The 14167-nt window shown below is 42.5% G+C and overlaps 3 protein-coding genes and 1 pseudogene across 3 annotated transcripts; all 4 read left to right on the top strand.

The window, feature by feature from the left end:
- The first annotated feature begins 503 nt into the window (after positions 1-503).
- On the top strand, positions 504-2626 carry LOC128748072 (odorant receptor 131-2-like; annotated as a pseudogene).
- Positions 2627-4095: 1469 nt separating this feature from the next.
- Positions 4096-5040, top strand: LOC128748071 (odorant receptor 131-2-like). The gene has a single exon (XM_053846463.1). The coding sequence runs from the start codon at positions 4096-4098 to the stop codon at positions 5038-5040; it is 945 nt and encodes a 314-aa protein (XP_053702438.1).
- A 2650-nt stretch (positions 5041-7690) lies between these two features.
- On the top strand, positions 7691-8635 carry LOC128748070 (odorant receptor 131-2-like). Its single transcript, XM_053846462.1, has one exon. The coding sequence runs from the start codon at positions 7691-7693 to the stop codon at positions 8633-8635; it is 945 nt and encodes a 314-aa protein (XP_053702437.1).
- Positions 8636-10524: 1889 nt separating this feature from the next.
- On the top strand, positions 10525-11469 carry LOC128748069 (odorant receptor 131-2-like). Its single transcript, XM_053846459.1, has one exon. The coding sequence runs from the start codon at positions 10525-10527 to the stop codon at positions 11467-11469; it is 945 nt and encodes a 314-aa protein (XP_053702434.1).
- The last annotated feature ends 2698 nt before the right edge of the window (positions 11470-14167 follow it).

The following is a 14167-nucleotide window of genomic DNA, read 5'->3' as shown; positions in this document are numbered from 1 at the left end:
GTTAAGCTAGGATCAAACAGAGGATCAAAAACACCCAGTTCTCACCAAATGGAACACAGTGAGGGCTGACCAGCCGCCTTGAAGCCTAAATCATGGTGAGGATGGCGCTCTGGTGGGAAGAATAGCTTTGACCATGTCCAGTTGAAGGCTGAGAGCATCCAGCTAGGAATGGAGGAGGAACATGAGTCCCCAGAGCCATGTTCAGGCACCGGAGCAAGTCTCGGTTGTTTATCTGGTGTTAGAACTTAATGATCTTGGTGGTTTACTCCCACTGTGTCTGTCACTCAACTGGTTTCCAAGTGGACACCTGAACCTTCCTCCTGGATCTCCATCTTAAATAGGAGCTCCAGAGCTGCTGACCTGATCCTCCCTCATGGAGGAGACGCAGCAGGTTCCAACTGACTCTTCGACAGGGAAGGTGACTTCGTATTCATGTTTCATTGTCTTTATTCATCTGAAATAGATGCTGTTGAAGGTTCTTTCTCTGATCCTGCAGATGTATCATGGTGTCTAACAACAGTGTGGCTGTGCAGTTGCATTCAGAGCTGGAGCGAATCATCGTGTCTGTGCTTACTGGTGTGCCTTGTGTTGTGCTGCTAACTATTAATGCCATCATTCTGTTCACCCTGAGGAGTAAACAAGTGTTTCGGGAGACGTCCCGCTATGTTCTTCTGACTAACCTTCTTGTTGCCGACTCTCTCTACATGATGATCAGTCAGAGCATGTACTTCATTGCTAAAAGCAGAGTTTTCTTAACATATCCTGTGTGTGGCACATTAATCCTCTATGCCATGCTAACAGACAACATCTTTCCTCTCACACTGGCTGTGATGTCTATAGAGAGATATGTGGCTGTGTGTTTTCCTCTCAGACACTCCTCCATCGTCACCATGAGATCCACAGCAGCAGCCATCGCTCTAGTGTGGGCTTTCTCTTGTGTCAATGTTCTGATACGTGTTGTGCTGATGTGTCAGTTTCCATTTGAAGAACTGGACAGTCTGGACATGCAGACAATTTGCAACAGATTTGTAGCACTGTTGACTTCAGTTGCTGCTGAATACGATCGTGTATACAACATCTTTGTGTTATCTGTCTCAGGTTTAATAATAATGTTTAGCTTTATTGCAGTGATGATCACAGCCAGGTCGACTTCAACTGACAGAAATTCTGCCCGGAAGGCTCAGAGTACTCTGCTGCTGCACATGATCCAGCTGGTGCTCGGTCTGTCCCCCAGAATATCCCTTCCTGTGTCCGTAGTTCTTTTTCAAGTGATGAGCTGGATCAATTTTGTACGTCTCATGAATGTCACATATGTGTTTCTCATGCTTCTACCCAGAGGCTTGAGTCCTCTCATCTATGGCCTCAGGGATCAGGCCATCAGACCCATCCTCCTGTCGAATCTCTGCTGTGGACTCACACTGAGTGTAAAGAATCAGATCTCACCATAGTGCTGATCTGTGACTTGTGTCCTAGACTCTGGCTGAACACTGATCTCTTGAGCTTCGCCTGATATGATGTGAGTTATCGTCATTATTTTATCTGTCATTTATGAAAGAAGATCAGCTTCAGTTCTCAGTCAGACAACGTCAACAGCCTGATGCCTGAACAGTGCTCCACTGCAAGGAACTCTTTATTTATGTATCGTTTATGACTGTCACATTACAGTGCGGATTAACAGAAGAGATTCTGTCACATGTCTTCTGTGCTTCAGAGCAAAGTCAGCTCTTGGCGCAGAGGCCAGAGACTGTTATCTGGTGCGCCATCTGCTGGAGCAGCGCTGACAGTCACGTGCGCTCTCCGTTTGTGTATTCTTGGTTCTTTCTTTAAAATATGACGAATACACCAGTGATTGTTTAATCAAAGCAAAACATTGCAATTATTGTTTCATTTTACAAAGAAACATGTCTATAAAATGAGTGTTTTGCCATTTTAAGTTCTATTTTTTTGTTGAATTTTGATGGGTTTCTCTTCCCGTTAAAGTGCTGAAAGTTTCATTGATTTTGACAGACAATTTACACAATAGGCATAAATGTGATGTATTTTCAATGTCTTGATAAATCAGCTGCTAAGGTTTTGGTCTTGTGTCATGAACGAAAACATGCAGCTCATTGTTAAATCACAGAACTGCCATTTTAGCTCACGTCACACAACTGCCTTCACACAGCCACTGCCTGATGGACTGACACGTGCGAGTGAGACAAGCTCAGTGTTTTCACTGTTTCAGCTCTTTTCCACTATGTCTCTGTGTTTTTTTTTTCTTTACAGAAAACTATTATTGTTTGAATGTTTGTGAGAATGATTAATGTCATGTATGTGTTGGTTGTTCTTCTCCCCTGATGTGTAAACTCACTCATCTATGGTCTGAGAGACCAGACCATCAGGCCCATCCTCTTGTCTAATATCTGCTGTGGACTGAGATGGAATAATGTTGTTACTGTTCAGACTAATGGAAAGTTACTGGTGAAGCCTCATTGGTTTTGGTTGTTCCATTCCTCCTTGTTATCAGAACTCGGAATGCAGACTGACCGTCTCACTGCTGCTCAAGGTTGTTGCTCCATTCTTGCTTGCTATCTTCAATGTTACTGTGTACCCCTCCTGTCCAGTGATTAAAGTGTATGCTCGCTGAGAATTCCTCTTTGCAAAGATTCTTCAATAAATATTCAAAAAACACAATTCGCTCTTCATTGAAGTCAAGAAATTCCACCACAGGACTCACTTGAGGTGTATAGACTCAGATCTCAGTACCATTGTGTTCTACTCCGAGACACTGACTCACACTAAGTGATTTAACATCACAGGTTGGAAATGCATCTACAGTGGGGAGAACAAACCTTTGGGGCCACTCCATGCTTTCTACTGTGTGTTATTGCCAGGACTACAAAAAATTAATTCAAAGCAAACTTTCAGCAAAAGTGTCTGTGATGTGAGAAGCTGGATGAAGCTAAAACAAAAGCATCAACGTGTCTCAAATTGACGTAGTTTGTCATGCTAACACTAGGGTTGACACCTCTCATTACTGATGAGGAAAGCATCTTGTCGAGAAAACAAACGTGAGAAAAGAAAGAAACGTGACCTAGAATTTCCACTTTTGCATGATTGTTACAGCTGGTGTCATTTGCACAACTAAAGTCATCAACTTTAGAAAATACTGGAACTGTATTTTGAAGACATGACACTGTTATAGCTATATCTATCATATCAAATGTGACATCACAAAACCAGCAAAAACAAACCACAACATGGTCTCCCTTTCTTTTTCTCCCTGTTGTCAATAAAATTAGTCATGAAGGTTCTGCAAATAGCGTTTTATAGGCAAGGCCTCTCAAGCTTTGACCTCAGCTTGGAGTGTGAGATTTGATGTTTACAACTGGACAAGTAGCGGTGACAATTTACATAGCAGGTATTGAGGAGAGGACATTAGAATGTGATCGCTGGATGCGTGAGACAGGAGAGAGTGTTCACTCACTGGGAGCTGGAACTTCGACGGTGCATTCAGGACACATCCAAATCATGTCCTGTATTAGTTCAAGCATCATTTGATCATACACTCAGGTTGCCATGTTTGCAAGAGGACCCCAAGTTTGAAAAAAAAAATCCTGAATATTTGTAATAATTCACATAAAGAAGAAAGCACTTGTCGAGTCATTATATGCAAGTCCCAATCAAGTCTCAAGTCATGAATAGCAAGTCAAAGTGAAGTCGACTCTCGTGTCACTGTTTGTCAACTGGAAGCAGCGCTACGCCAGGCCGCCCACACCCCAAAAACTCCAGTGCCCTTTCACTACCCCAAGCTCCATAGTTATATGTATTTCTATGGAGTCCAGTCAAAAGCTGGGCGCACTCCATCGATCAGTGACTTGCTCCTGCAATGTCTGTCACTCAACTGGTTTCCAAGTGGACACCTGAACCTGCCCCCTGGATCTCCATCTTAAATAGGAGCTCCAGAGCTGCTGACCTGATCCTCCCTCATCGAGGAAATGCAACAAGTTCCAGCTGACTCTTCGACAGGGAAGGTGACTTTATAATCCTGTTTTTTTGTCTTCCTTCATCAGCAATTGATGTTGAATGTTCTTTCTCTGATCCTGCAGATGCATCATGGTGTCTAACAGCAGTGTGGCTGTGGAGCTTCAGTCAGAGCTGGAGCGAATAGTATTGTCTGTTTTAACCGGTGTGCCATGTGTTGTGCTGCTAACTATTAATGCCATCATTCTGTTCACCCTGAGGAGTAAACAAGTGTTTCGGGAGACGTCCCGCTATGTTCTTCTGACTAACCTTCTTGTTGCAGACTCGCTCTACATGATGATCAGTCAGATCATGTACTTCATTGCTAACAGCAGAGTTTTCTTAACGTACCCTGTGTGTGGCCTCCTGGTCCTCTATGGGACGCTAACAGACAACATCTTTCCTCTCACACTGACTGTGATGTCTATAGAGAGATATGTGGCTGTGTGTTTTCCTCTCAGACACTCCTCCATCGTCACCTTGAGATCCACAGCAGCAGCCATCGCTTTAGTGTGGGCTTTCTCTTTGGTCAATGTTCTGATCCGTGTTGTGCTGATGTGTCAGTTTCCATTTGAAGAACTGGACAGTCTAGACATGAATGCAATATGTGACATATTTGTCGTTGTCTTGACTCCAGTGGCTGCTGAATATGATCAAGTCTACAATATTTTTGTGTTATCTTCTGCAGGTATAATAATAATTTTCAGTTTTATTGCAGTGATGATCACAGCCAGGACAGCATCATCTGACAGAAATTCTGCCCGGAAGGCTCAGAGTACTCTGCTGCTGCACATGATCCAGCTGGTACTCGGTCTGTCCCCCAGAATATCCCTTCCTTTGTCCGTAGTTCTTTTTCAAGTGATGAGCTGGATCAATTACGTACGTCTCATGAATGTCACATATGTGTTTCTCATGCTTCTACCCAGAGGTTTGAGTCCTCTCATCTATGGCCTCAGGGATCAGGCCATCAGACCCATCCTCCTGTCGAATCTCTGCTGTGGACTCACACTGAGTGTAAAGAATCAGATCTCACCATAGTGCTGATCTATGACTTGTGTCCCAGACTCTGGCTGAACACTGATCTCTTGAGCTTCGCCTGTTATGATGTGTGTTATCGTCATCATTTTATCTGTCATTTATGAAAGAAGATCAGCTTCAGTTCTCAGTCAGACAACGTCAACAGCCTGATGCCTGAACAGTGCTCCACTGCAAGGAACTCTTTATTTATGTATCTTTTATGACTGTCACATTACAGTGCGGATTCACAGAAGAGATTCTGTCACATGTCTTCTGTGCTTCAGAGCAAAGACAGCTCTTGGCACAGAGGCCAGAGACTGTTATCTGGTGCGCCATCTGCTGGAGCAGCGCTGACAGTCACGTGCGCTCACCGTTTGTGTATTCTTGGTTCTTTCTTTAAAATGTGACGATTACACCAGTGATTGTTGAATCAAAGCAAAACATTGTAATTATTGTTTCAGTTTTTACAAAGTAACGTGTCTATAAAATGAGTGTTTTGCCATTTTAAGTTCTATTTTTTTGTTGAATTTTGATGGGTTTCTCTTTCTGTTAAAGTGCTGAAAGTTTCATTGATTTTGACAGATAATTTACATAAAATGCATAAATGAGATGTATTTTCAATGTCTTGATAAATCAGCTGCTAAGGTTTTGGTCTTGTGTCATGAACGAAAAGATGCAGCTCATTGTTAAATCACAGAACTGCCATTTTAGCTCACGTCACACAACTGCCTTCACACAGCCACTGCCTGATGGACTGACACGTGCGAGTGAGACAAGCTCAGTGTTTTCACTGTTTCAGCTCTTTTCCACTATGTCTCTGTGTTGTTTTTTTTCACAGAAAACTATTATTGTTTGAATGTTTGTGAGAATGATTAATGTCATGTATGTGTTGGTTGTTCTTCTCCCCTGATGTGTAAACTCACTCATCGATGGTCTGAGAGACCAGACCATCAGACCCGTCCTCTTGTCTAATATCTGCTGTGGACTGAGATGGAATAATGTTGTTACTGTTCAGACTAATGGAAAGTTACTGGTGAAGCCTCATTGGTTTTGGTTGTTCCATTCCTCCATGTTATCAGAACTCGGAATGCAGACTGACCGTCTGACTGCTGCTCAATGTTGTTGCTCCATTCTTGCTTGCTATCTTCAATGTTACTGTGTACCCCTCCTGTCCAGTGATTAAAGTGTATGCTCGCTGAGAATTCCTCTTTGCAAAGATTCTTCAATAAATATTCAAAAAAACACAATTTGCTCTTCATTGAAGTCAAGAAATTCCACCACAGGACTCACTTGAGGTGTATAGACTCAGATCTCAGTACCATTGTGTTCTACTCCAAGACACTGACTCACACTAAGTGATTTAACATCACAGGTTGGAAATGCATCTACAGTGGGGAGAACAAACCTTTGGGGCCACTCCATGCTTTCTACTGTGTGATATTGCCAGGACTACTAAAAATTAATTCAAATCAAACTTTCAGCAAAAGTGTCTGTGATGTGAGAAGCTGGATGAAGCTAAAACAAAAGCATCAACGTGTCTCAAATTGATGTAGTTTGTCATGCTAACACTAGGGTTGACACCTCTCATTACTGATGAGGAAAGCATCTCGTCGAGAAAACAAACGTGAGAAAAGAAAGAAACGTGACCTAGAATTTCCACTTTTGCATGATTGTTACAGCTGGTGTCATTTGCACAACTAAAGTCATCAACTTTAGAAAATACTGGAACTGTATTTTGAAGACATGACACTGTTATAGCTATATCTATCATATCAAATGTGACATCACAAAACCATCAAAAACAAACCACAACATGGTCTCCCTTTCTTTTTCTCCCTGTTGTCAATAAAATTAGTCATGAAGGTTCTGCAAATAGCCTTTTATACACAAGGCCTCTCAAGCTTTGACCTCAGCTTGGAGTGTGAGATTTGATGTTTACAACTGGACAAGTAGCGGTGACAATTTACATAGCAGGTATTGAGGAGAGGACATTAGAATGTGATTGCTGGATGCGTGAGACAGGAGAGAGTGTTCACTCACTGGGAGCTGGAACTTCGACGGTGCATTCAGGACACATCCAAATCATGTCCTGTATTAGTTCAAGCATCATTTGATCATACACTCAGGTTGCCATGTTTGCAAGAGGACCCCAAGTTTGAAAAAAAAGATCCTGAATATTTGTAATAATTCACATAAAGAAGAAAGCACTTGTCGAGTCATTATATGCAAGTCCCAATCAAGTATCAAGTCATGAGTAACAGGTCAAAGTCAAGTCGACTCTCGTGTCACTGTTTGTCAACTGGAAGCAGCGCTACGCCAGGCCGCCCACACCCCAAAAACTCCAGTGCCCTTTGACTACTCCAAGCTCCATAGTTATATGAATTTCTATGGAGTCCAGTCAAAAGCTGGGCGCACTCCATCGATCAGTGACTTGCTCCTGCAATGTCTGTCACTCAACTGGTTTCCAAGTGGACACCTGAACCTGCCCCCTGGATCTCCATCTTAAATAGGAGCTCCAGAGCTGCCGACCTGATCCTCAGTCACGGAGGAGACGCAGCAGGTTCCAGCTGACTCTTCGACAGGGAAGGTGACTTCATCATCATGAATCATTGTCTTTCTTCATCAGCAATAGATGTTGTCAAAGTTTTTCCTCTGATCCTGCAGATGCATCATGGTGTCTAACAGCAGTGTGGCTGTGGAGCTTCAGTCAGAGCTGGAGCGAATCATGCTGTCTGTTTTCACTGGTGTGCCGTGTGTTGTGCTGCTAACTATTAATGCCATCATTCTGTTCACCCTGAGGAGTAAACAAGTGTTTCGGGAGACGTCCCGTTATGTTCTTCTGACTAACCTTCTTGTTGCAGACTCGCTCTACATGATGATCAGTCAGATCATGTACTTCATTGCTAACAGCAGAGTTTTCTTAACGTATCCTGTGTGTGGCACATTAATCCTCTATACTATGCTGACAGACAGCATCTTTCCTCTCACACTGGCTGAGATGTCTATAGAGAGATATGTGGCTGTGTGTTTTCCTCTCAGACACTCCTCCATCGTCACCTTGAGATCCACAGCAGCAGCCATCGCTCTAGTGTGGGCTTTCTCTTTTGTCAATGTTCTGATCCGTGTTGCGCTGATGTGTCAGTTTCCATTTGAAGAACTGGACAGTCTAGACATGAATGCAATATGTGACATATTTGTCGTTGTCTTGACTCCAGTGGCTGCTGAATATGATCAAGTCTACAATATTTTTGTGTTATCTTCTGCAGGCATAATAATAATTTTCAGTTTTATTGCAGTGGTGATCACAGCCAGGACAGCATCATCTGACAGAAATTCTGCCCGGAAGGCTCAGAGTACTCTGCTGCTGCACATGATCCAGCTGGTGCTCGGTCTGTCCCCCAGAATATCCCTTCCTTTGTCCGTAGTTCTTTTTCAAGTGATGAGCTGGATCAATTTTGTACGTCTCATGAATGTCACATATGTGTTTCTCATGCTTCTACCCAGAGGCTTGAGTCCTCTCATCTATGGCCTCAGGGATCAGGCCATCAGACCCATCCTCCTGTCGAATCTCTGCTGTGGACTCACAGTGAGTGTAAAGAATCAGATCTCACCATAGTGCTGATCCATGACTTGTGTCAGCTGAACACTGATCTCTTCAGCTTCGCCTGTTATGATGTGTCATATTGTCATCATTTTATCTGTCATTTATGAAATAACATCAGCTTCAGTTCTCAGTCAGACAACGTCAACAGCCTGATGCCTGAACTATGGTCTGAGAGACCAGGACATCAGGCCCATCCTCTTGTCTAATATCTGCTGTGGACTGAGATGGAATAATGTTGTTTCTGTTCAGACTAATGGAAAGTTACTGGTGAAGCCTCATTGGTTTTGGTTGTTCCATTCCTCCTTGTTATCAGAACTCGGAATGCAGACTGACCGTCTCACTGCTGCTCAATGTTGTTGCTCCATTCTTGCTTGCTATCTTCAATGTTACTGTGTACCCCTCCTGTCCAGTGATTAAAGTGTATGCTCGCTGAGAATTCCTCTTTGCAAAGATTCTTCAATAAATATTCAAAAAAACACAATTCGCTCTTCATTAAAGTCAAGAAATTCCACCACAGGACTCACTTGAGGTGTATACACTCAGATCTCAGTACTATTGTGTTCTACTCCGAGACACTGACTCACACTAAGTGATTTAACATCACAGGTTGGAAATGCATCTACAGTGGGGAGAACAAACCTTTGGGGCCACTCCATGCTTTCTACTGTGTGTTATTGCCAGGACTACTGAAAATTAATTAAAAGCAAACTTTCCGCAAAAGTGTCTGTGATGTGAGAAGCTGGATGAAGCTAAAACAAAAGCATCAACGTGTCTCAAATTGATGTAGTTTGTCATGCTAACACTAGGGTTGACACCTCTCATTATTGATGAGGAAAGCATCTTGTCGAGAAAACAAAGGTGAGAAAAGAAAGATACGTGACCTAGAATTTCCACTTTTGCATGATTGTTACAGCTGGTGTCATTTGCACAACTAAAGTCATCAACTTTAGAAAATACTGGAACTGTATTTTGAAGACATGTGACACTGTTATAGCTATATCTATCATATCAAATGTGACACCACAAAACCATCAAAAACAAACCACAACATGGTCTCCCTTTCTTTTTCTGCCTGTTGTCAATAAAATTAGTCATGAAGGTTCTGCAAATAGCGTTTTATAGGCAAGGCCTCTCAAGCTTTGACCTGAGCTTAGAGTGTGAGATTTGATGTTTACAACTGGACAAGTAGCGGTGACAATTTACATAGCAGAGATTGAGGAGAGGAAATTAGAATGTGATCGCTGGATGCGTGAGACAGGAGAGAGTGTTCACTCACTGGGAGCTGGAACCTCGACGGTGCACTCAGGACATATCCAAATCATGTCCTGTATTAGTTCAAGCATCATTTGATCATACACTCCAGCCATGTTTGCAAGAGGACCCCAAGTTTGAAAAAAAAATCCTGAATATTTGTAATAATTCACATAAAGAAGAAAGCACTTGTCGAGTCATTATATGCAAGTCCCAATCAAGTATCAAGTCATGAATGGCAAGTCAAAGTCAAGTCGACTCTCGTGTCACTGTTTGCCAACTGGAAGCAGCGCTACGCCAGGCCGCCCACACCCCAAAAACTCCAGTGCCCTTTGACTACTCCAAGCTCCATAGTTGTATGTATTTCTATGGAGTCCAGTCAAAAGCTGGGCGCACTCCATCGATCAGTGACTTGCTCCTGCAATGTCTGTCACTCAACTGGTTTCCAAGTGGACACCTGAACCCTCCTCCTGGATCTCCATCTTAAATAGGAGCTCCAGAGCTGCTGACCGGATCCTCCCTCACGGAGGAAATGCAACAAGTTCCAGCTGACTCTTCGACAGGGAAGGTGACTTTATAATCCTGTTTTTTTGTCTTCCTTCATCAGCAATTGATGTTGAATGCTCTTTCTCTGATCCTGCAGATGCATCATGGTGTCTAACAGCAGTGTGGCTGTGGAGCTTCAGTCAGAGCTGGAGCGAATAGTATTGTCTGTTTTAACCGGTGTGCCATGTGTTGTGCTGCTAACTATTAATGCCATCATTCTGTTCACCCTGAGGAGTAAACAAGTGTTTCGGGAGACGTCCCGCTATGTTCTTCTGACAAACCTTCTTGTTGCAGACTCACTCTACATGATGATCAGTCAGATCATGTACTTCATTGCTAACAGCAGAGTTTTCTTAACATATCCTGTGTGTGGCACATTAATCCTCTATGCCATGCTGACAGAAAGCGTCTTTCCTCTCACGCTGGCTGTGATGTCTATAGAGAGATATGTGGCTGTGTGTTTTCCTCTCAGACACTCCTCCATCGTCACCTTGAGATCCACAGCAGCAGCCATCGCTCTAGTGTGGGCTTTCTCTTGTGTCAATGTTCTGCTCCGTGTTGCGCTGATGTGTCAGTTTCCATTTGAAGAACTGGACAGTCTAGACATGAATGCAATATGTGGCATATTTGTCGTTGTCTTGACTCCAGTGGCTGCTGAATATGATCAAGTCTACAATATTTTTGTGTTATCTTCTGCAGGCATAATAATAATTTTCAGTTTTATTGCAGTGGTGATCACAGCCAGGACAGCATCATCTGACAGAAATTCTGCCCGGAAGGCTCAGAGTACTCTGCTGCTGCACATGATCCAGCTGGTGCTCGGTCTGTCCCCCAGAATATCCCTTCCTTTGTCCGTAGTTCTTTTTCAAGTGATGAGCTGGATCAATTTTGTACGTCTCATGAATGTCACATATGTGTTTCTCATGCTTCTACCCAGAGGCTTGAGTCCTCTCATCTATGGCCTCAGGGATCAGGCCATCAGACCCATCCTCCTGTCGAATCTCTGCTGTGGACTCACAGTGAGTGTAAAGAATCAGATCTCACCATAGTGCTGATCCATGACTTGTGTCAGCTGAACACTGATCTCTTCAGCTTCGCCTGTTATGATGTGTCATATTGTCATCATTTTATCTGTCATTTATGAAATAACATCAGCTTCAGTTCTCAGTCAGACAACGTCAACAGCCTGATGCCTGAACTATGGTCTGAGAGACCAGGACATCAGGCCCATCCTCTTGTCTAATCTCTGCTGTGGACTGAGATGGAATAATGTTGTTACTGTTCAGACTAATGGAAAGTTACTGGTGAAGCCTCATTGGTTTTGGTTGTTCCATTCCTCCTTGTTATCAGAACTCAGAATGCAGACTGACCGTCTCACTGCTGCTCAAGGTTGTTGCTCCATTCTTGCTTGCTATCTTCAATGTTACTGTGTACCCCTCCTGTCCAGTGATTAAAGTGTATGCTCGCTGAGAATTCCTCTTTGCAAAGATTCTTCAATAAATATTCAAAAAAACACAATTCGCTCTTCATTAAAATCAAGAGATTCCACCACAGGACTCACTTGAGGTGTATACACTCAGATCTCAGTACTATTGTGTTCTACTCCGAGACACTGACTCACACTAAGTGATTTAACATCACAGGTTGGAAATGCATCTACAGTGGGGAGAACAAACCTTTGGGGCCACTCCATGCTTTCTACTGTGTGTTATTGCCGGAACTACTAAAAATTAATTAAAAGCAAACTTTCAGCAAAAGTGTCTGTGATGTGAGAAGCTGGATGAAGCTAAAACAAAAGCATCAATGTGTCTCAAATTGACGTCGTTTGTCATGCTAACACTAGGGTTGACACCTCTCATTACTGATGAGGAAAGCATCTTGTCGAGAAAACAAACGTGAGAAAAGAAAGAAACGTGACCTAGAATTTCCACTTTTGCATGATTGTTACAGCTGGTGTCACTTGCACAACTAAAGTCATCAACTTTAGAAAATACTGGAACTGTATTTTGAACACATGTGACACTGTTATAGCTATATCTATCATATCATATGTGACACCACAAAACACTGGACAAGTTACAACTGGACAAGTAGCGGTGACAATTTACATAGCAGGTATTGAGGAGAGGACATTAGAATGTGATCGCTGGATGCGTGAGACAGGAGAGAGTGTTCACTCACTGGAAGCTGGAACCTCGACGGTGCATTCAGAACATAACCAAATCATGTCCTGTATTAGTTCACATTTGTCACTGTGTTGACTCCAATGGCTGCTGAATATGATCAAGTATACAATATTTTTGTGTTATCTTCCTCAGGTATAATAATTGTTTTCAGTTTTATTGCAGTGATGATCACAGCCAGGTCAGCTTCAAGTGGTAGGAATTCTCTCCGGAAGGCTCAGAGTACTGTGCTGCTGCACATGATCCAGCTGGTGCTCGGTCTGTCCCCCAGAATATCCCTTCCTTTGTCCGCATTTCTTTTTCAAGTGATGAGCTGGATCAATTTTGTACGTCTCATGAATGTCACATATGTGTTTCTCATGCTTCTACCCAGAGGCTTGAGTCCTCTCATCTATGGCCTCAGGGATCAGGCCATCAGACCCATCCTCCTGTCGAATCTCTGCTGTGGACTCACAGTGAGTGTAAAGAATCAGATCTCTCCATAGTGCTGATCTATGACTTGTGTCCCAGGCTCTGGCTGAACACTGATCTCTTGAACTTCGCCTGTTATGATGTGTGTTATCGTCATCATTTTATCTGTCATTTATGAAAGAAGATCAGCTTCAGTTCTCAGTCAGACAGCGTCAACAGCCTGATGCCTGAACAGTGCTCCACTGCAAGGAACTCTTTATTTATGTATCTTTTATGACTGTCACATTACAGTGCGGATTAACAGAAGAGATTCTGTCACATGTCTTCTGTGCTTCAGAGCAAAGACAGCTCTTGGCACAGAGGCCAGAGACTGTTATCTGGTGCGCCATCTGCTGGAGCAGCGCTGACAGTCACGTGCGCTCTCCGTTTGTGTATTCTTGGTTCTTTCTTTAAAATGTGACGATTACACCAGTGATTTTTTAATCAAAGCAAAACATTGTAATTATTATTTCAGTTTTTACAAAGAAACATGTCTATAAAATGAGTGTTTTGTCATCTTAAGTTCTATTTTTTGTTTAATTTTGATGGGTTTCTCTTCCTGTTAAGGTGCTGAAAGTTTCATTGATTTTGACAGACAATTTACACAATAGGTATAAATGTGATGTATTTTCAATGTCTTGATAAATCAGCTGCTAAGGTTTTGGTCTTGTGCGATTAAATCATTTTGTGTCATTATACTAAACATTAATTCATCATTTTTTTGTTCCGTTTTCGAGCACATTCTCTGTTTTTTCTTGATTTCTGACAACGTTGTGAACTGAAACGCTGAAACTGTGAAGAATTTTGTTATTTTTTCTTGTAAACAATAAAGAAAACAATTAAGATAATTTGTGTTTGTTTATGTCTGTATAATGCAGAGACATCCGTTGGAAACTTTATTATGAGACATAAATGATGGCAATTGAATAAAATATATCTGCAGCAATATCAGGAAACAAATCTTGGATCTGCCTACTGAATCATAACACATTCCAGCAAAAGTGTCTGTGATGTGAGAAGCTGGATGAAGCTAAAACAAAAGCATCAATGTGTCTCAAATTGACGTGGTTTGTCATGCTAACACTAGGGTTGACACCTCTCATTATTGATGAGG

The sequence above is a fragment of the Synchiropus splendidus genome, chromosome 17 (assembly GCF_027744825.2).
Source record: "Synchiropus splendidus isolate RoL2022-P1 chromosome 17, RoL_Sspl_1.0, whole genome shotgun sequence".
NCBI classification, from domain to species: domain Eukaryota; kingdom Metazoa; phylum Chordata; class Actinopteri; order Syngnathiformes; family Callionymidae; genus Synchiropus; species Synchiropus splendidus.
This window is presented reverse-complemented; position numbering and strand designations above follow the sequence as displayed.